General features: G+C 40.3%; 1 protein-coding gene and 1 pseudogene across 13 annotated transcripts in view; one reads left to right on the top strand and one right to left on the bottom strand.

Moving 5' to 3' along the window:
- The window catches only part of LOC109688265 (putative KRAB domain-containing protein ZNF788), a 55,054-nt gene extending 31,020 nt beyond the window's left edge, over positions 1–24,034 (top strand). For 4 of the 13 annotated variants that reach the window (XM_074053789.1, XM_074053793.1, XM_074053792.1 and 1 more), the window contains 5 exons: positions 1,894–3,465; positions 6,377–6,514; positions 14,076–14,254; positions 15,591–15,651; positions 16,703–24,034. Coding sequence is in view for 3 of the 13 variants with exons in the window: in XM_074053794.1 (XP_073909895.1) it covers positions 6,377–6,416 (40 nt within the window). In the remaining 10 variants the exon portion in view is untranslated. Of the gene's footprint in view, positions 1–1,893; positions 4,685–6,376; positions 6,515–14,075; positions 14,255–15,590; positions 15,652–16,702 lie in introns of those variants that run through there. The other 9 variants (XM_074053795.1, XM_074053800.1, XM_074053791.1 and 6 more) reach the window with 4 other exon arrangements.
- LOC109688286 (lactosylceramide 1,3-N-acetyl-beta-D-glucosaminyltransferase-like) lies at positions 12,794–13,827 on the bottom strand (annotated as a pseudogene).
- Positions 24,035–25,454: the final 1,420 nt, after the last annotated feature.

Raw genomic sequence — 25,454 nt, 5'->3', positions numbered from 1 at the left:
GAATTCGTAGCCACAGCATAAAGATGAGAGAAAACAATGAAAGGGAAATGCATCAGAAAGGAATGGGTCATGTTCACCCAATTTGCAGATGTAAATGTTTATGGGACCCTACCCTAAAAGGACTCTAACCAGTGTACCATAGCTGGGCACTGTTAACTGATACCTGTAATCCTAGATACTCGGGACACAAATCAGGATCATTGCAGTTTGAAGTGAGGCCCAGCATATACTTTGTGAGTCCCTATCTTGAAAAAACCCATTTCAAAATAGGGTGATGGAACTGGGAGGCAGTAGCTCATGACTATAACGAGCTACTCAGGAGGTAGAGACCAGGAGGACCCTACCTTGGAAAAACCCTTTGACAAAAAACTGGGCTGGTGGAGTAGCTCAAGGGAAGGACTGCAAATACAAACTTGATGGATTGGCTAAAGTAGTAAGAGTAACTGCCTGGCAAGCATGAGGCCCTAAGTTCCAACCTCAGACCACCCAAACAAAGGAGAGCAGAGCTAGGTATCACAAAACCTGACTTTGAATAAAACTAGGGACTGAAAGTAACAGAAACAGTAGGCATTTGAGAAAACAACAGCAACAAAAAACCCAAACATTTGCACCAGTAGAACAAAAGACCTACAAATAAACATCACAGTTACATCCATCTTATCTTTGACAAAAAAGGCCAAAATCATACTGAAAGGAGGTCTAAAATGGGGGTCCCTGAGATAGAGATTACCAGAACCAGGAACAACTACTTCTAAGAAAGGCAGCTGGCCCCAGCCCAGAAACAGCTGTCCTGAGGACCAGGCATCCAGCACTAGCCCAGAAAGAGCTGCCTTGTGGAGGTAGGAAACCACTACAGAGAGAATAAAAGGAGCGTCCCCATTCTCCCCAGGAGGCACCTGGTTTGAGGATTCTGCTGCTCGAGGCATTCTTCAGTTTAAGAGCAGCCTTTACTTTCATTTCTGGGAAATTGAATAACTTTCTTACTTTCACCTTGGTGGAGTTTTCTATCATGAATTCATTAATGTCTTAGAAAATAAGAACCTATCTTGGCTGACTACAGCATACCTGCACACAAATACTTTGGAGGAAATACTGTTCTTCAACTAATGGTGGTGGAAAACTGAGTTTTTATATGCATAATTTTGAACCAGAGTTTAATTGTCCTGTACCAAAATGGATTCAAAGTACCTCAAGCCACTGTATATATGTCAGGTATTATCATAGTGAACTCCCCTTATATTGTTAATGTGTGGTTCAATAAATTAATCATACACAGGATAAGAACACAGAGGAGAATAGGCCAGTGTGAGATGATTAATCATGTAAGGTGGAAATAAAGCAAGGTGAGGCCATCCACATCAGCACTGTCCCTTCCTTCATTGCAAGAGTTGGTCAAGCATGTGATTAATTCAGCTCTGATTCCTGGCCATACACAGAATGTGAAATCATCTTGTTTTCTGTCTTACAACCTCAAGCATTTTACCTTGTGTATTTTCTAATTCATATCACAACAAAAATGGCAAGTATTGATATGTTGCAAATTCATCACACATCATGATGAATTTTAAAGATCTTTTTTGTGGGTGTATGTGGTCAAAAGAGTGAGTGAACTTGCCTAGAAAGCATAAGGGTCTGAGTTCAAATGCCAGCATAACCAACATAAGAAAAACAAAACCACACCTGATAATTTAAGAACAATAACAATAAAAAAAAAACACAGTGAGGAAAGTATGGCATAGAGAAATGATTCTGTCTCCTAAAGGTGTGGAGGAAAAAGGAGGTGTGGGATAAAGCAGATGCAATTAAATGTAAGAAAGCTGTCTCTTTTGTCTTAAAATACATGAGTTATTCATGTTGTTTTGTGTAACATTGTGTGTTCCCTTGTTATCCTAGAGTCTTCAGTAAAATCTACTTAATGGTAAAATAAGTGCTTCAGGGCCTTAATGGGAGACTGGAAACGTTGAAACTACCACAGGAAAACAGCAAATATCCTTAAAATTCTGGGCACTGGCAACAACTTTCTGAATGGGACTCAAAATAGCTCGGGTAATAAGAGCAAGAATTGACAAATAGGATTGCATCTGATTAAAAAGCTTCTTCCAAGGAAAGAAACAACCTAAGGAATGGGACAAAGTTCTTTACAAGTATTCATCTAACAAGGAATTAATATCAGAGTATATATGGGAGTCAAAAAACAAAAGAGCAAAGGACAAATAATCCAATTTAAAAATGTACAAATGAACTGAAAACAGTCCTCAAATGAAGAGACATAAATTGCGAATGAAGGCATGAAGAAATACTTAACAAACGTACCCCTAAATTGCAAATCAAAAGGACATTGAGATCCCATCTCTCTCCAGTCAGAATGGCAATGATCAAGAAAACAAATGCTGGTGAGGATGTGGGGAATTGGAATCCTTTCACACCGTGTGGTACTATAAATTAGTGCAGCTACTATGGAAATTATGATGTGATTCTTCAAAAAAAAAAAAAAAAACTAAAAATAGAACTACTATGTAATTGTGCTCTTCTTTTCCTGGGCATATATGCAAAAGGACATAACACAAGCACCCCTAGCAAACAGGAGGAAAATATGTATTCACTCCAATGTTGCCACATTAATACCCACCTCATTTGTAAGAAGCAGGTGCTCCTTACCTGGAAACTGTGGACCAGTTTGGCTCCATGCAGGTAGACGCCAGGTTGCCCAGGATTGACCAAGGGGGAGGAAGCCTGGATTGGGGGGAGCAGTGAGTGGAATGTGTCATTTGGGTTCTGCAGAGCCAGATAGCTTAAGTTTGTCTTCTGTCACTCAGGCTTCTGATGTACATCTCCTGATCGGTTCCCTGATTTATTACTAACAAATTGCAGACTGGAATATTACGACACTATAATTTTGGTCACTCAGAACAATATTGCTTGGTTTCTTGATATTTGTATTGATTATGTTATGGGCTGGTGTCAAGGATCCTTGCTTTCACAGGCAAGAGAACTGGCTGGTGAGGCAGCTGAATGAGCCAAAGCTGGTATATAAAGTAGGATTCATTAGAGAGAAAGGAAAGGCTACAGCTAGAGAAGTGCAGCAGAGCCCAGAAGCCGGTAGGTAGCTCGCTGCTCAGGTGAAGGCTGTGGTTATGGACGTTCTAACTCTGGGTTAGGTGGGTTTTTCTCATTGGCCATGGATTCACGGGCTTTCTTAGATGAGCTCATCTGTTTGCCCCTTATGGCGGTGGGAGCAGGGGAACAACCTTGAGAGCATTTTGTTTTTATCAGCCCTGTGGCAGATTTATGAGACTCTGTATCTCTTCTTTAGGATGCAGGAATGCAGGCTTCTAACTCCTCAGGATGCAGAAATGATATTGCTCTCCATGGGGACTGGGATACTCACCCATCTGTCTTAGGTCTCCAGACCCAACAAATCCCCCCTCTGAGACAAGCACCCAACTGCTGTTAGGGAGGGAGGCAGTAAGTCATCTACCTGCTTTGTGCTGAAAATGGGGCAATGGGGATTAGGGTAGAGGGTACTTGTCTCAGGGGTTGACCTGTGTAGTCTCTAGGGGCCCCCTGTAGAATGGGATGGAGGGCTCATGCCTAGGCAGAGGTGAGAATTCCTTAACTGAAAGCTGGAGTTTGATCTGTTAGACCTGTTGAGATGTAAATCTGGAGAGCATTTATTATACAAGACCCAAGTAGGAATATTAGAAGGAGCATAAAAAGGTGCCTGGCAAGGGCTGCATATCTTGGGATCCAGATTCTGTAAAATCCTGTAACTCCCAAGAAAGCTCTAAGCTGCTTTATGGTATGGAGGAGTAGGAAACGGAGGATTGGTTCGATTCTCTCATGACTCAGGGAGTAAGTCTGTCCCTTTAAGACCACACCTAGGTAGTTGACCTGTGGGAGGCATCATTGATCCTTCTCCTTAGAGCCTTTGTATCCCCAGGAGGCCAGAAAGTTTTAAAAGGACTCATTCATCATATAGATGAGGGGCTCTGGCTCTGCACAGAAGTACATCATGAACATATTGAAGAAAGGTGGCCTCTGAATAGTGTCAACCTGATAAGTCTCTGGTTAGGGCATGTCCAAAAAGATGAGGGCTGTCTGTAAACCCTTGTGGCAAAACTGTCCAAATTAGTGGCTGTGAAGTGTTTGTTGGATCTTTAAAAGCAAACAGAGGCTCACTGTCAGAATACAGGTTAACTGTATCTCTTTTGGATAAAAGAGAGCTTTAGCTCATTATTTTACATAAATTGACACTTTTAACTTTGTAAATGTTTTTACCATATTTAGATAATTTACAGACACAACACAGTTATAAGGTGGTCATTTAAGACACATGAGTAAATATGTCTTTTATAAAATCTTTCCCTATAATAGTTTTTTGTAGATGTTACTCAGAACAGAATATTAAGATAGCCTTGTTATTTTATAGACATAGAGAATTTGATTTTAGTTTGACATGACCCTAAAAATCTTTTAGGCAACCCTTAGATTATAGTCAACTTTAACTTTATCACACAGTGAAGCTTTTATTAAACACTTTTAAGATTTACTCAGAACCTTTATATCATATTCTGAACCCTCTGATGGTTTGTCCTTATCCCTCCTCTCCATATTTGGAACCATCTTTAGGACAAACCCTTTCTCCTCTAAAAACATGTTTTATTTCCTTTAACTTTCCCCCCCCCCCAAAAAATACACTCAACACCTATTTATATTCTTTTTATTTGTTCACTTTGTAATTTGTATTTAAAAATAGCTTTCATAAGAATTTTAGATTTAAATAAAACTTATTAGTCTTATTTTTATTATATTAATAGATTTAATTATTAGTTAGACCTGATTGACATAACTTTTAAAAAAACCTGGTTTTTCTTAAAAGTATCACCCTAAAAATGTCTAAATATATGCATATGTAAAAAAGTTTTAAATTAGGCATGTCATAAATGTCAGTTTAAGTGTGCATAGATTTTAGAGCTCAAGAGTATGTAAAAACTAAGTGGCCACAAGTACATTGATTAGTAGTTTGTTTGTTTTTTTTTTTAAACTTAGGAGCAGATTGAGAAGTGTCCAGTTTTGTTCTTTTAGGAGTCATTTTGGGTGGATTGATAGCTCAAGTAAGAGTCAATTTTAGGAATAGTATTTTGAGTCAGTCTTAGTTTTTAATAAGACTGTTATAACTATTAGATTTTTGTCTGTAATAAATTAAATCAGACATACACAACTTACACAATGAAACAAAAAAATTACATTAATTTTGAGTGTACTCTTGGACATTGAATACTTTAGATTTAGGAATGTAAAAGAAAGCATCCTTTAAATCTAATACAGAGTAATATTTGGCTTTTGAGGGTATTTGAGCCAATAGAGTATAGGGATTGGGAACAATTGGGTAAAGGGGAATTACTGCTTCATTAATGAGCTGGAGGTCTTTAACCAATCTTCATTTGTTTAGCCCCTTGCAGATAGCAATAATAGGAGTATTATAGGGGCTGGAGCAACTAATTAGTAGCCCTTGCTTTGTTTGTTGGTTGGTTTTAAGGAATTTATGATTGGTATAAGGCTTCTTGTCCCTCAGGCTTGAGGGGATGTTTGTGGGTATGGAAACTGTGAGGGATTTTTGTGTTTTATTTGACTAAGGAGGGCCATCCTAGCTCGCCCTATAGTCATCCCATCAGTCCACACTGTAGGATCTATTTGTTTCTGAAAGAGGAGCAGCAGAGATAGCCACCTGAGGGGAGGAGAATTTGAGTTTTTAGTTGAGATAGTAAATCTCATCCTAGCAGAGGCACAGGAGTTTTAGGAACTATGAGGATAGAATGACAGAAGACGAGGTCTCCCCAAGAGCAGGCCAGAAGCTCTAGGGGCTGGCCAGATATGCCCCAAAAGATACACTTGGCATTGGACCAGGGACCAGAAGAGAAAGGTAAGATAAAGAAATGGGCTTCACTGTCTAGCCAGAAAATGACCTTTCACCTCTCTACCATTATGGTTACCCAAGGCTCCTCAACATTGATGCCAAGAAGTGGAGTGTGGATGGGAGGCCCCAGGACCCATTAATCCATAGGACGTGACACCCCACCTTCCATCTGGAGATGGGGCCACTTAGACTTCCGGTGGTTACCTTTGCAGAGAGGGCAGGGTCCCAGTTGGGGGCAGGGCTGTCTCCCAGGCTGTATCCCTTCTGGGCATTCTCTGCAGAAGTGCCCATCCTGTCCATGGTAGTAAGTTTGGGATGCAGGCCCCAGTCAGTGGGGCCTTCTTTGAGAGCAGCAATGAGGTCATAACATCTCTTTTTCTCTCCTTTTAGTAAGGTCCCGGTTATAGTATACAGACATGGCTATCTGTATTAGTTGGTCCAACAATTTTTCTCCTTTAGCCACAGACTTTTGGAGTTTTTTACGAATATCTGCAGTTGACTGTTAGAAATTTATCTTTGAGGAGAACCTCTCTCATCTGTGACTCTGGGTCCACCGTGGTATGCTTTCTGATAGCATCCTTAAGATGCTGTAGAAAGGTAAGGGTTTTTTTTTGTTTTGTTTTGTTTTTAGGGCCTTTATGTACTACAGTCACCTGGGACTAGTTTAGAGGTTTGACTTTGGTCCTTTTTACCACTTCCACTATGAGATGTATTAAGTGGCATTGACGCCATTTATACTCCTCACCATTTTGTTTTGTTTTGTTTTTAGCAATGTTGGGGAATTGAACCCAGGGCCTAGCACATGCTGGGCATACACTCTCCCACTGAGCTATGTCCTCATCCCCAAATATCTTTTTTTTTTGTCTGTACTGAGATTTGAACTCAGGGCTTTATGCCTGCATAGTGGCACTCTACTGCTTGAGCCACATCACCACCTCCCTCACCATTCTGATTTTCAGTGTGGATCTGTCAAGGGGACTGCCTGTGCCCCTGTAGGTATAGACACATTTATCCCCACATTTCTAGATGCCACTAGTATTGGGGCTCATTGTAAATGGTAATCATTTCCAACCTGAGCAGCCTGGGCCAGAACCCATTGCTTTTTTAATGAGGAAAGAGTTTGGTCTAGTAGAAGCCTAATATCCTTTTATGTTAATTTAAAGGTTTGGATCACAGAGATAAAGGCTTGAATGTATTCCTCTGGGGCATTAGTATAGCTGCCCAGACGTTTTTAAGTTTCCTTTAGATCTGATAACTGGGAGGGGACATAAGACTTGCCTTCTTCCTACCATTGCCTGTTGAAAGGGAAAGCACCCATTAGGAGGCTCTGAATATTAGGGTGGCTTATAAGGTAGGACAGAGGGTAGAGCCATAGGGATGGGCCTTTTCATTGATAAGGGGCTTTTCTGGTCCTCCTTCCCCATGTTTACCCTGTGGCTTACAAAGAATGGCCAGCATTTGAGTATCTAAATACCAATTATGGAGCCAATCTGGGTGGTCTCAGAGATAAAAGAAAATTTGTACAGGGGACCTCAGTTAACTTTTTTTACCGTTTACAGAAAAGGTCTAATTGGAGTAAGGTATTGTAATTTAAGGATCCCTGTGAAGGTCACTTCTCTTGGTCAATCCAAGGTATACTGAAACCAGGCTTCAGTACAAAGCTTCCAACATTTCCTTTTAAAGTTTCAATAGACAGACCAGTGGAGAACACTTGGTTAAGACTGGAAGGGGCAGGTCCTATTTAGAAAGACAACAACAACAATAAACTGGGTCAGTTCCCTTCTTGTCAGTGTCCTGACTGGAAATGACCTTACTAACGAGACCAGGCATCCCTGTCCCCTGACTTTGCCCCCTGCCACCTGTGGTCAGGGCCAGGTAAAGTGAACTGGTTGGATTAGACCACCTGACCGACACAGTGAGAAGAGAAGACAACAAAACACTTGGATCCTGTCTTTTAGCTAACAGCAGGCAGCCTCTTTAATAAAGACTACCTTTTTAACAAAGGAATACATCACCTGTACAGTTAGAGAAGGGCATTCAGAGGGCATCCCAGGCAATAACAGTACCACAAGGGATGACTAGTGTTAACATTTGTAGGGAAAGTTTGTGTTGAGGCCAAAAGTATAGGAAATTTTAAATGAGAAGTTTAGAGACCACAGTATTGCCAATTTTGTAGTTCCTGAGAGGTTACATTAGTGCTTTTTGGGACCATAGCCTTGAGCTAACGATTGGCTTACAAGGGCTGGGTCTGGTGGTCCAAGGCATGAGGTTGGGCTGGTAGCGGGACTTGCACAAGGCTCTGCCCCCCACACACACCAGGATCAAGTGACCCTGTCTGCCTAGGCCTCATCCTGCGGCCCGTCACCCCTCCTCCTGCCCACAGTGTACGTGCACCTGTGCAGCCTGTGCACATTTATTTTTCCTCTCATCCCTTTTAGGGGGAGTGGTAGCAGACCACAGCCATTGCCATGTGTGGCTGGCAGCCCAGGATGTGTGCTGTGCCCTCTCTATGGATTCTCTTAGCTGTGGCAAGCATTCCTGCTGTGCCTAGGGGCCTGCATCCTTGTGCATGTGCACACCTGTTTGTTTTCCCTCCTCCCCTTGTGGGAGCAGAGTTAGGGTAACTTAAGTCATAAAGTACCATGCTACAAGTTTTTCTTGGGCAGCCAGGGACCCAGTAAGCCCAGGGAGGGGAAGGCAGAGATAAAGCACACATGCTAAGAACAGGAAGGGAGCAGAATGGGTGTCCTAACATCTTAGTTAAGGGAGGGGAAGGCAGAACCTGGAGGCATGACAAATGCTGAGGGATTAGCTATCACATGTGCTTCTAGGTTCCTCCCATTGACTGGTACTGGAGCACTTTTAGCAACCTGACACCTCCACTCTTGGGTCACCATCTCAGGCAGAAGGGGTGTTAGACAGTGAGGAAAAGAAGCAGACGTTAGGTGCCATAACCAATCAGGACTCCCCCAACACAGCATGAGGCGTACCCAAATAAACCCTGGGCTTGGTCTCGGCCTGCAGGGAGGGAGCATGAACTCCCCCAGAGCCAGAATTGCTGTGAGACCAGGAAGCAGCTGGCTTGAAACCATGATGGGAAAGTCCCTCAGGATGATAGGAAGAGATAGTAAGAGACAGGCAGGGCAAGCAGTGCAAGGAAGTCTGCTTTTGACTCGTCCTCAGCAGGGGGTTTCCCCCAGCAGGAGCATCCATCAGGGTGTCAGACACTCAACAGTCACACCTTTGCCATGCCCCTGTTGGTTTGGTGTTCGAGTCATATGGACCTTGGTCCAGAAGAAAGGAAGTCCCTTCGTTGTGGCCAAAATGTTACATGCTGGTGTCGAGGGTCCTTGCCTTCACAGGCCAGAGAACTGGCTGGTGAGGCAGCTGAATGAGCCAAAGCTGGTATATAAAGTAGGATTCATTAGAGAGAATGGAAAGGCTACAGCTAGAGAAGTGCAGTGGAGCCCAGAAGCCATTAGCTCGCTGCTCAGGTGAAGGCTGGGGTTTTTATGGACGTTCTAGCTCTGGGTTAGGTGGGTCTGTTTGTCTCTCATTGTGGTGGGGGGGGAGTGAGGGGAACAACCTTGAGAGCTGTTTGCTTATCAACCCTATGGCAGATTTATGGGACTCTGTATCTCTTCTTTAGGATGCAGGAATGCAGGCTTCTAACTCCTCAGGATGCAGGAATGATACTGCTCTCCATGGGGGCTGGGATATTCACCCATCTGTCTTAGGTCTCCAGACCCAACAATTAATATTGCAATTCACATACCATTACTGTAATGCTGGAAAACCTTTCTGTTTAACTGTTCACATTCCCAAATAAAAGCTGTATTTATCGGTGGGCATAGTGAATTAGAATTCACGAGTCCTGTCTAGTTTTTTATTAGAAGAACAAGTACAAACGTCCAATTTCTGTCCCTCAAGTTTGCACAGAGGATTGGCTCAGTTCCCCAAGAAGAGAGTTGTTGCTTTTTCTTTTGTTCTTTATTTTGTTTTGTTTGTTTGTTTTTTTGGATATACTGAGGATTGAACTCACAGTCTTACACATTCTAGACAAGCCTTCTACCACTTGAGGTACTCCACCACTGCTGTTTTATATTGGATATTTTCTTTTTTTTTTTTTTCCTTTCTGAATTTTTAAGTTCTCTCTGTTGGAAGTCATCCATTAAAAAAAACATTAATTACTTTTTCATGTAAGAGCACAGCCAAATAATAAAAATACTTAACATTTTCCTATAAAATTTATCACCCAAAAGGGAAAAGGTTTTATACTTTAACACTGTACAGCCATCTGTTACTCAGGAGACCCTCCAGGCTAACTGTTTTATCTTCCCTGTGGTGACATTTTTTAAAAAAAGATAGCACCAAAAGGTTTTCCTTACTTTTAAAAAGACTAGGGCTCTCTTAATTACAAATTTTCTTCTAAGTTCTTTAATTCTGATGAAGAAATCATCTGGCAATCCACTTCTTAAAAAACAGGAAGTGCCATCATATTCCCTTTAAATTCAAGCCTATTCCATTCTCTTCTAAGCAAAAATAGAAAAGATGAACACAGTTGCAAGGAGCTTTATTAAGCAAAAACTTTCACAAAAATATAACTGTAAACAGGATCATTTCAATGCCCAGAGTGTTACGGCTGTTTTCAATAAATGGCAAATTTTAACAGTTCCAACTATAGGTACACAGGGTATAGATAGCCCAAAGGCACAAGTATTCCAGAATCAACTAATAAAGATAAATTTTAAACCCATTTTTTCAAAAGTCCTTTGTGCTCTACAGTTTTTAAATATGATCAGAAAATTGAAACTATAATCATCTAAAACTTTGACTCTATTCTAAAAGTAACTACAGTTTAAATGTTTGACACTGTAGTCTCAATATTTAAAAATGCCTAATAACCTTCACAATGTAAACAAGCCTCAAATTTCAAAATAGAAAAAAACTGTAAAAGATTTCTGTAAACATTAACAATCTACCTGCAACCAGGTGCTGGTGTCTGATGCCTATAATCCTAGCAACTCTAAGAGGCAGGGTTCAGGAGGATGGCAGTTTGAAGGCACCCCTGGGCAAATATTTTGGAGACCATATTTCAAAAAAAAAAAAAAAACCCCATCTCAAAAAAACACTTGTGGAGTGGCTGAAGTGGTAAGACTGCCTCCTCCCTAGAAGGCATGAGGTCATGAGTTCAAACTTCAGTACTGCCAATAAAAAAAAAGAAAGAAAGAAAATGTACCTAGTAAAATTACAGATGTGTTAATGCAGGCATATACACTGAGAAATCTTTGATAGTTTTGTTTTGCATGTTTGGTACATCATCTTATAAATGAGACATCTGAGTTTTCAATGACTGCTGCCTGTGGAGCCAGTGGTTTTATAATCAGTTTAACTGTTTTTGCTCAAGTCACTATTTTATCCTTCCAAGATTATATAATGTCCCTAGAAATAGACATCACCTAATTCTTTCTGTAGCAAGAGAGTGTTGTTTGCATCATGGCCACATTTGATCAGTTTTGTAAAGTAGGTGTACCTTATTTATAGCTCTCAGGTACAACTCATGACTACCAAGGATATGCAGCTTTACAAATGTTTTCATTCTCTGGCAATTTCCCCATCACTTTTATGCTACTTTCAAGTTTGACATGTTTAAAAGATAAAGATCATCTCTGATAGTTATTTGAGTCAAGAATAGATTGTTTTAGATACTACAGCTTTCATTAATACGCTTAAGTTAAAACTCTGAACTTGGGATAAATTAACAGTGGTTTGTGATGTTGCAAAGGGAGAGGCTAATTTTAGTAATTCTCACAAGTATTTAAACACTAATATTATATAAAATAAAAAAGAAAGAAGCCTTTAATGTTTGTGTGTGTGTGTGTGTGTGTGCGCGCGCGCGCGCGTGTGTGTGTGTGTGTGTGTGTGTGTGTGTGTGTCTGGGCCTTGCTAGGCAAGAGCTAGGTTGCTCTGTGGCTGAGCTACACCCCAGCCCTATCTTTCCTTTTGTAGTTTCCTCCATTATCACATTCCTCTATGCGACCTTACATACACATTAGTATTTAACATTTAAAAACCAACTTAAAACTCATCAAATTAAAATCAGCTTGTTTTTGGAATAAACAATCACTTCTCTATAGAGAAGGGCCCAGTGGGTATCAAACAGCACATGTTTTGTGTCATGTTTCTAACATTAGGGGATAAAAACATAAAGCTCCAGTTAGAGCAGAGCTAATGACTTTTTTTCACATTTCACGCTCAACTTTGACAAATATATTTTATATGACACCAATATATTTTAAATGACACCAATGCTATCTAGGTAAATACTTACAAGGATGTGACCATTAATTATGCAGCTGCTTGTAATGAAAGTGTAGGCCATTTCCTGCACTCCCTCCTCAGACCAGAGATTTTTACCAGATTCATGACCTTTGTCCTCTGGCAGTGCTTCCCCACCCCCACTACTTCTACAAAGTGCTCTTTAGAAAAAAAAATGGTACATTAATTCTTTGAAATGCTGTAGTGTACATTTTCTTGGTATTTTTCAAAAGCTGTTATTCTCACACCAAGGTTTCTTAATAAGTTCTGCACACCTCATTTATACACGTGGTATTAAATGAGAATTTGCATATTGCATTTGTTTTTTCACTCATAATATCCCTTTTAAAATTTGAATTCTTCTGAAATGAGTTTAAACCATTAATTAGATGTTCCACTGAATATCTTCCATAATGAAAGACACATTTTGATAATTATGCTTTCAGAATCTCTCTTTGTCCTTCATATTCATTTTACTTAGGGTATACACAAACATTTAAATGTTTTCATCCAATGTTGGCTCAGTAACATTGAAAATATCACAGTGTTCAAGTAGTATTAGACAAATACAGCCTGGCAAGGATATGTTTCCATATAGGTCAATTTGCATAGGAAAAGTGTCTCAATGTATCTGCAGTATTTCTGACCAAAAACAAAACCCTTAGAAAGATTTTTTTTTCCCTTATGATATATAGCATCCTTCCAAAGGTGAAGAAGATATTGCATCTGTCCATGAGATGTAGATACAGGGATGAAAAAAAAGCTTTACCTAAATCAGAGAAAAACACATGGTACAGTGGTACTATTCCCTTTTTTTTTTTTTTTTTTTTTTGGCACAGAGGCCCATTGACACATCATCTACATAAAGACTAGAATTCAGTGTCTGTGACACCTCATGGACTTTTTTGTTCACATCACTGGAGATGACATAGCCAGTGCCAGCCCCATAGTCAGTGTAGTTGGCCACTGGTTCATTTCCTAGCAAACATAGTATTTGATGCTTTTAACCCTAATGGGAGGGGACGAACAATGAACATGACCAATCCAAAAGTCTTCAACACCTGTTTGTTCTAACCCATGATGGGATTCAATAAGATTTGGCATGTGAATAAATGTGTCATCAGCAGTCACCACAAGTTTGCCATGTGGACAAAGGAATGTGCCCGGTTGAACTGCAGAAGTCTTTAAGAGTAAGACTGTAGAAAGAATTGATAAAGTCTTGCTGAATTATATCACTGTACACTTGGTTTTTTTGCAGTTCTCCATTGAGAGAAGGGGGAGTACCTAAGGCAACCAGAGTTTTGATGCAGCATTAAATTAAGGCCAAACAAAGTTCTAGTTGCCCCACATTTTTCTAATGGCAGAAAGTCACTCATAGTTCTCAGGAAGAGTCTTTTCAAATAGTAAAAGGAGGCCATCTTGACCTTGAAACTTCTCCTTGTGGTTAACCAAGAATGGGTGGGGAGCTCACTCTGAGCTGTCATTAGAGACAGGGTATCAGTCACAAAGTCATAGCTATTTACAAGGTGTCTGTAAGAGCAGGACTTCTTGTTTTTCATAACTAGATTGTGAGTCAGTCCCCTAGAACCCATCAAGCTTAGTATGAAACAAGTGTAGAATAAGTAAAAAAACTGGCAACTTTTAGTCTTCTGTCACTAACCAACATCCCATGTCCACTTGCAGGTATTTCTTTTCAAGAACCATATTAAATGGACTCTTGCTTCTTCAAGAACATAGAACTTTCTATTTTGCAGAACTTGTATGTGTAGTCATTTAAAATGGAAACGGATCTTCTTCATCCATGTGTAAATTTCTTTTCATGTCTTTATCTCTGAGATAGCAAAAGAATGGAACATACTGTAGAATGAGGAAATTGGCACACAGCAGCAGCCTTCCACTCTGGCATTCTTCTTGGAGTTTTAAGTGTGGACTCTGCCCTTTCTGTGAACACGAACTACAACTATGTAGTATGCCACAGGCAGAGATGGTCCAGAGTGTAGATCCTCCATCAAAGAATCAGTAAGTGTTTTGGTGCAGGGTGGAAACTAGACCAAGTTCAACTCTTGCTCCCCAGAAGTCCCAGTTAGAGGTCCGCTTTCCTCCCTGAGGCAGAGAGCAAGTCACTGATCTCAAAAACAAAAGCTTCAGGCTATAAGTGCCAGGTGAAACCTGGACAGCCAGAGCCTGCTGGGGTTGCCTTCTTGTAGGGAGCCAGCTGCAGAGGCCAAGGAGGGCAGGCCAAATCAGGGGACCTGGACAAGGCAGGGACACTGTCACAAGAATTTGTGTTACGTATTTTTCAGTAGGGTCTCATGAACTGTTTGTCCCTACAGGCTTCACACTATGATCCTCTTGATCTCTGCCTTCTGGGTAGCTAGGATTACAGGTGTGACCCACTGTCACAGCCTTTAAGAAGGAACTTGTGGGCAGGTGTTAAGTAGTAGCTGTCAAACCAGCTCTTAGAGTCTCATCATCCAGGAGATATTGTGGGTTCCTCAAATCAGTAGACTCCATCGAATGAGCATGTCAGAATACAGCAAACATGCAGAGGGAAAACACATGTGGAGCTAATAGCTTATTGTTTCCTCAACTATTTGAGAAAATCAAGCCATTTTTCCACTTAGGCCAGTGAGGTGACCATCCCAATATTTCCCAGATACCAGAAGCAGAGAAACTTCTGTGCAGCGCGTGTCAGGACAGTTGGTGTGAACTCTGTTGTGAGGTCTAAGTGATAGGAATTGTTACAGAGTTGCTAGTGTCCCAGCCTAGAAAAAGAAATTAGAGTCACCCATTCACACACAGGGCATCCATATTCTTCTAATGCTTTGCCAAATCATTCCAATGTAGTGTCATTGCAGTGTGATAAGATACAAGAGTGGATGGAGTGTAAGAGTGTGATGACCATAAGTGGAATGATCATTTGGGAAACAACATTGAGTCAATTTGTTATGAACTGAGTCTAGACTCCAGCATGTGAGTCTCACCCTTCCACCTAGAAATGTATGTGAGGTGTTTTAGGAGTTGGTGACTTTTGAGGATGTGGCTGTGAACTTCACCCTGGAGGAGTGGGTTCTGCCAGATCCTTCCCAGAAGAAGCTCTACAAAGATGTGAGGCTGGAAACCTTCAAGATCCTGGCTGCTGTAGGTAAAGACAGTACCATTCATTTACTTAGTCAATCAGAGAGCAAGTGTTTCTTTGATATTGGTGCTGTTGAATCATTTGGATTATGAGAAATGAACATTTTCATGAAAATAGCAATAGGCAAATGTCTTCACACCATGAATACAACAGGTTCAGTAATTTTCCTGCCGTGTTGAAATAATTAATACTGATTTTCTTTGATCTAAATTTTAGGGAAAACATTGGAAGAACAAAACACCGAAGATGACTACAAAAACTTCAGGAGAAATCTAAGGTAAATTCAACACACAGAGGACAGCAATGTCTCTTCAGAATATAGCCCATTTTAAAAAGAAGGAAATGATGCAAATACTTCCAGCTTCAAATTGGCTTAATCTCAGAAACTTTCCTCCAAAACTTCATATGGGTTGAGCATGCATAATCAGAAAATGCAAAATCAAATTGTTCTAATATGAGAAACCAGAGATCTGAAGTACCACAATGACTCCTACAAGTGTCATTTTGTCAGAGTTTTGCTATATAAAAACTGTGCTCCATTCACAATATTAGTTAAAATGTATTAATAAGCTTTCTTAAGACTTTGGGTATAAGGAGTGAATCACACAAAAATAAATTTCTATTAAGATTGGTACTGATTAATAATATTACTGTATGTCATATAGTTCATTGTAGATATGGAAGTACTTCAGAATCCAGCATGCTTCCTGTGATCTAGCACTGTGAATCAGAAAACAGGCAACCTTTCTAAATAGGACATAGCCATTCAGTGCTTGCCAGATACCTGTGTGGGAGACTGTTACAGTACTGTGCATGAATACCATGAATACATGGACATAACTGTCCATGTGTAATGTTGCAGGGAATTCAGTCTGATAAGGACCAAAATTCTTAGAGAAAGACTCTGTGTGTGTGTGTGTGTGTGTGTGTGGTAGTTGTTGGTGTTTGAACTCAGGCCCTCTGGCTTGTCACCCCAGCATCCTACCATATTACCAAACCATGTTCAAAAATTTTTAAACATCATAAAGTCAACATGTTTTCAGGTGAATCATTAACAAATGAACATTAATAATGCATTTCATCTGGATGACTTTGTATCAGGCCTATAATCCTTGTTACTGTGGAGGCAGACCAGATCAGAGAGAAAATAGAGGTTCCAGGATAGTCAGGGAAAATAGTTTATAAGACCCTATCTCAAAAAACACCCAACCAAAAACGGACCAGCAGAGTGACCCAAGTGGTAGAGGGCTTGTCTAGAGGCATGACACCTTGAGTTCAAACACCAAATAGAAACAAATAAATACTAATGTGTTTCTCATTTTTTATAGAAGTGAAGTGGCTGAGAAATTCTTTGAACATAATGAAGAAAGTAATCGTGTTGACTTCTTCACCCAGACTGCAGTGCATATTGTGAACCAGAAAGCTCATCCAAGAGTAACACCATACAAATGCCACCTGAGTGAAAAAGTCCTTTTTACTCATCCATCAGTAAATGTCCCCCACAGAACTCTCATGGGTCACACACCACATGAGTAGGAGGAGTATGGAGAGAAGTTGTAGGAACACAAGAAGCATGGGCAGCCTGCTGCTCTCCCAAATGCCTGCAGAAGCATGACATGACTCTAACAGGAGAGAAGCCCCATGACAAACACTGTGATGGTGACTTTAGGTGTCACACTTCCTGTCAGGTACATGAATGGACTCCTATTCTATAAACCACGGGAATGAAAGCAGTGTGGGAAAGGTTTTCTTCCACTTATTTCTGAAGGCATGCAAAACTGCATAAAGGAGAAAAACCCTATGTATGTAAGCAATGTGGAAAGGCTTTACTCCTTCTGATTGCCTTCAATGACATGGAAGAATTCATGCAGGAGAGAAGCATGTGAGCATTGTGGGAAAGCCTTTGCCTATTCCAGATCCCTGCTGACACATGGAGAGGAACCCTGTGTATGTAAGTCTTGTGGGAAAACCTTTGTGTCTTCAAGTCGCTTTCAAGCACATGTAGATGTCACTATGAAGAGAGCCCCCATGTGTGTGACAATATGACAAAGCTTTCATTTGGAGCAGCAGCTTTCAAAGATGTAAGTGAAATCACAGTGGAGAAAATGTCTGTATCAGTAAACAGTGTGAGACAACCTTGTCTTATTTGCATGGCCTTCAAAGACATGAACAAATATACATTGGTGAGAAACCCTACGAATGCACGCAATGAGGAAAATTCTTCATGTGCTCTGATTCCTTTTAGAAACATGGCAAGCTTAGGCTGGGGTGAATTCCTAAATACAGATGTGGGAAGGCCTCACTCTCACATGAACTTTGTATGAAACATGACACTACCTTGGAAAAGGAAATGAGTATAATGTAAAGTGTGGGAAAGTATATACTCACCCCAGTTAATTCAAGAACATTAAATAGCATACTATGGTGAGAAATCCTGAGTAGATACATGTTGCAAAGTCTTAACATAGCCACCATCTATGACGGCATCCTAGATCAAAACGTTTTGAACGCAAAGACAATAGCAAAGTTGTCATTTAGAAAAAATTACATTCAGCTGGGAACCTGTCATGCACAACTGAAATCCTAGCTACTCAGGTGGCAGTGATCAGGAGGTTCAAGTTTCGAAGCCAGACCCAAGCAAGTTGCTTGGAAGACCCGATCTTGAAAATACCTATTAGAACAAAGAGCTGGCAGAATGGGAGGAGCTCAAGTCATAGTGCACTGGCCTAGGAAGCCTGTGGTCCTGACTTCAAACCCCAGTACTACCAAAAAGAAATGTGTATAGGTGTAACTTAAGTGCAAGTCTCCTGAGATCCTGAATTCTTAGAATGCTGTAGAAATTGTAGAACCTGAAGGAAATGTTTTAATTGCTCTATGTGTATTTTATCATCATCTGAATTTTTTTGTGGCAATGCTGTTTTTTGTCAGAACCTCATGCTGGTTGTGCAGATACTCTACCATTTTCACAGCTGTAGTGACTCAAATTTTGTTGTGGGGCAGTTGAATTTAGGGTTTCCAGCTTGCAAAGCAAGCACTTGACCCACACCTCCAGTCCATTTTGGTATGACTATTTTGAAGATGGGTTCTATTGAACTATTTCACTGGCCTGGCCTTCAACCTTGATCCTCCCCAATCTCAGCCTCCCCAGAAGCTTGGATTACATATGTGAACCCCAGGTGCTTATAACTCTGGCTCATTCTTAAAGTAACTCTCTGAACTATTTGTTTTCTCCCTTGAAAAGAAATGTTGTAGTGACATAATTCTGTCCTTTTATTCAAAGTAATTTAATAGTTTCATAGGTTTTTTTCCTCTTTTGTTTTGAACCATGTTGATCAATGTGTAAGCCTAGATTTTTTTCTGATTTGCTGAAAGACTTAGTTTTTATGTATTTTTGAGACACTAATGTTTAAAGGTCAGCAAAGAAGGAATTTTTGTTAAATGTTGGAATTTAATTAAATGATACCTTTGTATTACTTGCTCTTTTTTGTCATTGTAAGCAGTTATCTCAGTGAAACAACTGGAAGAGGGAGAATTTATTTGTCTTCAGGGTTTCACAGGTGTCAGTCTACTCTCCAGAAACTGTGTGGGTGATGCATCTTTCCCTTACTGAGAATATGTTCCTCTTTTTACTTGCTATTTCTCTATTGCTCTCTGCCCTATGTCCAGTACATCAGTGAACATGAAATAGCAATTCTAAATTCCCCTGTTCAGAAGGGTGAGTGTGCCTCAAGCATCCATTCTTGGAAAGCACCTTGTAAATGATGCACCTCTCACCTTGAAGAACTGATTGTGCTTTTCTACCTCTTAATCTCCATTGCTCATTTACATGCCTGTGTACAGAATGACAAAGAAACATGAAATTGTAATTCCCGTATGCACAGAGTCATAACCTGAGCTGTGGCACAAGCATCCTTTCTTCACAGCACCTTGTAAATGAGGCATCTTTATCCTACAATGAATCATTTCTGTTTTTCACAGCACTTAGTCTACATGGCTATTATGGGTCAGCACACATTATGTCAGAATCAGGTAATAGTAATTATAAAACCCACAGTTAGAAGGCTGAATGTAAGACACAAGTTTCCAATCTGAAAGTTGTTTTGAGTGATGCATCTTGGCCTTAGTAACAGCAGAGTCTGCATGTAGGGCTCATATTCTGTATTGTTCATTAACAGCTTTTAATCAGTATTGAGAGTCGAGGACTTTTGAGCTGATGTCTGGACCTCATGTATTAATGCCCCTCTAGACGGGGTGTGTGTAGTGAGATTGGTATCTCTTGCACAACCTCATTCTGAGGTGAGGATGGAAGAAGAAGAAAACCCTCAGCAGCTGATGATGCTGTGATCTTGGGCTTCCCCAACCCCAGATCCTGTTAGTAAAGAAATTTCTAGTGTTTTCTTTGTGGTTCATTTCTGTTTTTTAATTTGTTTTGCTCTATTATGATTTCAACTACATCCTCAGGGTTTCTAGTTAAGTGCTCTGCCACTTGAGCCTCACTCCCAGCTTAAGTTATTTTTTTAAACTACGCAAGATTTGTTATTTATATTCACACAATATGGATTAAGACAAATTCTGAATGGAAGAAAGAGATGTGAGTACATGGACAATGACTGGAAGTGGCTTTGGAACTGGGTTATGGACAGATTCTGGAGTAGTTTTGATATGATTACAGAAGAAGTGTTTATTGTTCTGAATCAAACATGAAGAACAATTCTGCTGAGAGACAGGGCAAAACAGCTGTCAGGATACTCTGAATCCCCTTCATAAGTGGGTTTGAATAGAATGCAGGTAGTGGTAAGGACAGCATGGGGCACTGTCAGAAGGCCTCAGAAGTGAGGAGGTCTTCTCAGAAACTGGGGTGGAAATGACAATTCTTATTACCATGTGGCAAAAAATTTGGTTGAATGATTTCTGTGTCCTAACACAGAAAGGAGAGGAGAACTTCTGAGTGATGAGGAGGATGTTTGGTGGAAGAAATCTGAGCTGTAGTGTTGGCTTGGTGATGGTTTTTCTCTCTCTGGCTTCTAGAAAAAAGATCAAAAGAAAGAATTCCAATAAAAATGGATGTTATGCTGTGTGCAGTGATACATGCCTGTGATTTCAGCACTGCAGAATTTCAGGTCATCTTGGGCCACATTTAAATTCCTTGCCACTCCTCCCCCAAAATTCTGATATCCAAGGGAAAGTAGAAGGTAAAGATCTGAAAACTCGCATCCTAGCTGTGTAGGATAACAAGTATTGTGTCTAAGAAACACTGTTTATGTGATTTCATGAATGGAAAGAAATCACATGTTCTTACATCATGCCTTAGAGGAAGAGTTTTCTTCTTATTTCTTAGTCCCCTCTGTCCTTCAGGACTAAGAAGAAAACAGAGCCATTGTCCTTTGTCCTGTGCTCCTCTTAGACCAACATTCTCCTCCTTGCTCCTTCCTTAAGTCTTTGAGGCTCAGTCCTTTCCCATCAACCATTACCTTCCTGTGACCATCATTTTCAGAATTCTTCCTAGCCACTTTTTTTCTTTCATTAAATTTTGTATTCAACACACACACACACAAACACAAAATTGGCCTCAATATCTCCATTTCTTTTTACATTCCGGTCATTCTAGGGGGATTTGGCTCTCAGACACTTCCTTTCACAGTGACATTTCATCTGTACCCATTCCCAAATCCCACATGCATATACCCTTCTCTTCACCTCAACTCCCCAGTGTTTTGGTACTTCCCACTGCAGGACATCTGGGTCTTATATCACATTCTTATCATCAAACAACTCATTTATCGTAACACTTCCCTTCCTTTCTAGCTTAGATATCCTGATCCATTATTAGTTTCTCCCTTCCAAATATACTCAGTGGTCTTGTCCTCTTTCTCTCCATATTGTATAAATTTGTAAAATTTAATTGGCTTTTCTTGCCATTTCAGTGAATGGCTACCTAGCTGAAGACAGGATCAAATATGTGATGGCAAATAGTTTCTCAATGTGACTTCATCATTCTATATGTTTTTGCAAAATTTTACAAATTTCTCTTTTCCTTCTCTTTTCTGCTTATTAACCAGTGTCATGAACATTGAAATCAAAGGACACCAAATTTCCCTCATCCTCAAAGTTGCGGATACAAACATATTGGAATCCCCTTTTTTCTTATTATTAAAGTGAAGGAAATATATCTTCTTTGTTCAAGTGTTGGTTTCTCCATACCTAATCCAGATGTCTCCCGTCTCACTTTATAATATCTTTGCTGATTTTCTAGTACTGTTTCCCCTTATCAGTGTTTCCCTAAATGAGCTTTCCCACCTCTGCACGTCCTTGCCTCAGCATCCCCTCCTGCCCCATTCCTCCACCCTTTGCAGAGCCCACAGGTGACCTGTAAATGCTACTTCCACATTGTCACTGAATTCATTCAGTGCTCTCAAATGGATTGTACTCCTGCCACTTCACAAAAACTGCTTTTGTGAAGACCACCAACTTCATGGTTCCATTTGCAAAGATTAATATCATGCTCTTTTCTGAACACAGTATCTCATGGCATCTTTAGTACAACAGGACCCCAGTTCTCTACAGTTGCCCAATGCAGTGAATATATGAATGAGAGAACCCTGGTTGTGAGTGCAGATTTCTGCTGGTTCCTGAGATGCACATTTCTGTTGGAGACCTCCCAGTAACCACAGGACAGACAGGGGCCTCTGTTCTTCTCTGACCTCCTTATTCAAACATGTGCTTGGGCCTCACTTCTCCTAACTGAGATGTAAAGTTAAGACTCTTGAAGATCTATCAGCATAGGGAATAGGTATAAATAATCTTAGCTAAAAGCTTAGGAATATCTAAGGAAAATGAACCCATAACAACTCAAGCAAGCCAAAACTCTTGTGTGTACACATGACTCATCAGAAGCTGGAGGTTCCCTAACTTGATTCTGAAGGAATGGTTTGTGATTCCACTTTACCCAGTAGAGATCTCCTTTGGGCAGATAATTACACAAAACCTAAGTGCCTACTTTAATTGTTATGATCAGTACTGTGCCATTTCTCCAACTTTCATTCTTACATGTGACGGTCAGTCCAGGCCAGATTCAGGTGGCCAAGGGAGTTCTGGAACATGTAGGGAAACTAATGTGAGGGACAGACCATACAAGGCCATGAAGGCCACTTGAAGAGCATGTTTCTAGGGCAATGGGAAACCCTATAGGATTTTAATTGCATGCAGAAAGAAACTGATATTCCATTTGTGGATATTTCATGGGTATTTTAGTTGTTTCTCATTTGGGGTACCCATGAATGTCTACCACATTCTCTTATCACGTGACTTTTCAAACAGGATTCTAGTATATTCGTGTGATTGATCTACTCAATGTCCCTTCATGTTTATCATGATCTATCCTTTCTCGCTTGACCAGACATCCAGTGGATCAGGCTCAATATTCCAATCTTCTTAGAAATGAGTAATATCAAGAAATAGTATTCAATGGTCCAGCCTTCAAGCATTTCTTGGATTTTCTGACTACGAGAGCATTCCCCATCTTTAATATACCTAAGGATCCACATCCACTAGTTATCTCCTAAGATGTAATTGAGTATTTTCCATAAACACATTCCAAAGGCTTGGGTCAGAGTCCTGAACTGCAACTCACTTTGTCCTTTTGTTGAGTAGGTTCTGTGGCTAGTTATGGAGAATAGCAGTAAAGAAAATGTCCTTGGAATTCACCCCAAACATCACTATCTATGGTGGAAGACCATTTCAAATGGAGAGTGTAGATGAAGGGATGGGAGCTTCAGAATGACTCAATCTTGGTCCGGGTAGACTTTTGCAAAGGGCGTGCAGCAAGACACCCATGGATCCTGGCAACTTGGGATACTGAGGTGGGAAGGACCACTGTCTGAAGCTCAGCCCAGTCAATTACTTTGGAGGTGTGGTTCAAGCAGTAGAATTTCTGCTTTGCAAATGGGAAGACCAGAACCAAACCCCAGTGGCCTCCCCCAAAAAAACCCAGTGGTATTTCATGGCTGATTATGATCCAACTGTAAAAATACTTGTATGCAGAAAATGTAATTCTCCTCACCATAGAGGCCCTGGTGACAGCCATCAATTGGAAGGGGAAGAAAATCCCAGTAGCTGAGTGAAACAAGGGAATTTCACATTGGATTAGTCTTTTTGCACAGCAGTATTTTTACATGAAATAAAGAGTTAGCTGGATTCTTCCCAATCTGAAAGGAGTACTTATTTAGCTATTAAAACATCCATATAAAGTATCTTGGGATCTCCCTCATCTATATTATAAGTCAATGATCAAAGAAAGTAGGGACTGTCTTGGTGTTTAATTCAAAGATTTGGACTCAGCACCTTTGTCTCATTTTCCTCCTCAAAGTTTTACTGACACTATTCAGTAGCCAAGAGGGAGCAGAGCACTGAGGTGACTCCCAGCTGAGGCCTTTCTAGAGTCTTTTGCTGCCCAGGCATCTGCCCTCCCATGCATGTGGCCGTCATCTGCCAGAAATAGATAATGGTGGTGACTGAGAGGCTGCAGAGGAGGAGGAGGAAATTAGGAAAAACAGGTGCAGATGTGACTGTGGCTTTTGTCCCCTTTCAGGTGGTATCTGTCTGACATGGGTGTTTTCTGGATGGTGTTTCTGTTTCTGTGTGAATAAAGTTGCCAAAATCAACATGTAACTTGTACATATGAGGAATATCTGTGGCAGTCACACAAAGATGCATTTAGATAATCTTCTTGAAAAGAGTTTCTGTCTGCATTACAGTTTATTTAGGTAAAAATGTGAATGTAACCCAGATAAGAATGTCCCTTTGGTTACTATTAAGGAATGCAAACAATTTTGACACTGGAATTGGGGCCAGCAGGAGATGGTGGTCTCCCACAGTGAAACCCTTAGGTGTCCCTTCCTAATTGTCGAGGAGTGAGTCACTCATGGGCTGTCGGCAGTCAGAGTGGGAAAATTTACACTATGAATCACCACAGCCACAGGAACAAAACTGAGCAAAGGCCTTACTTGACAAAAACACCAGAGACCAAGAGCTCTCATGAACATAGAAACAAAAATCTCATCAAATAGTAGCTTCCATGTGACAGCATATATCAAGAATGATACACCAGACCCAAGTGTGGTTTAAAGCAGGAAAGTGAGGCTAGTCTGACACAGATGACTCACACCTGTAATCCTAGCTACTTGGGAGTCTGAGATTAGGGGTACGAACTTTTGAAGCCAGCCCTGGTCAACAGTTTGAGAGAAACCATGTCCAAAATAAGCACAGCAAAATGGATTAGAGGTGAGGCTCAAGCAGTAGACTGCCAAATTTGCAACTGCAATGCCCTGAGTTCAAAGTCTAGTCCCATCCATAAAATGCACATAGAAACAAACAAAAACCCACTAAGAATGACTAAAATTTAAAAAATAGGTAAAAGTAAAAGACAATGCAATATAAAAAGAGTAATAAAAGATAGACTAGTCAAAAAATAGTCAAAAATTCTTCCAAAGAAGGCAGAAGTGTTCCCCCCTCCTCTCTTGTTCAATGTATTTCTTAACTTCCTAGCCAGAGCAATAAGGCAAGAGAAAACAACTTCAGTGATACAAATCAGAAAGGAACTAGTCATATTGTCCTTATTTGCAGGTGTAAATATACATGTGATCTTATTCTTAAAGAACTCTAAAGTCTCTAACATAAAACCCTGAATGTGATAAACACTTTCAGCAAAGGTGCACGATATAAAATCACCATTCAATAATCGATTCCTCCTCTATGTACCAATAATAAACATACTCAGAAAGAAATCAGGAAAACAATCCCATTTGCAATAACTGCAAAATGTACTTAGGAGTAACTTCCCTGATGAGAGGTACATGTATACAATGAAAAGGATAAACTTTGAAGAAAGAAATTTATAAAGACAGTTTAAACTGGCAATACTCCCAGTGTTCTTGGATGGGTAAAATTAATGCAGTGAAATGGGAATCTTACTAAAAGGGATCTACAGTTTCAATGACACTCCATAGAAATCACAATGACATTCTTCACAGAAATAGGAAATATAATTCTAACATTCATATGGAAACACAAAAAACTCCAAAC

The sequence above is a fragment of the Castor canadensis genome, chromosome 14 (assembly GCF_047511655.1).
Source record: "Castor canadensis chromosome 14, mCasCan1.hap1v2, whole genome shotgun sequence".
Classification (NCBI taxonomy): Eukaryota; Metazoa; Chordata; class Mammalia; order Rodentia; family Castoridae; genus Castor; species Castor canadensis.
The sequence above is the reverse complement of the archived record's forward strand: the minus strand, read 5'-3'. Positions and strand labels throughout refer to the sequence as shown.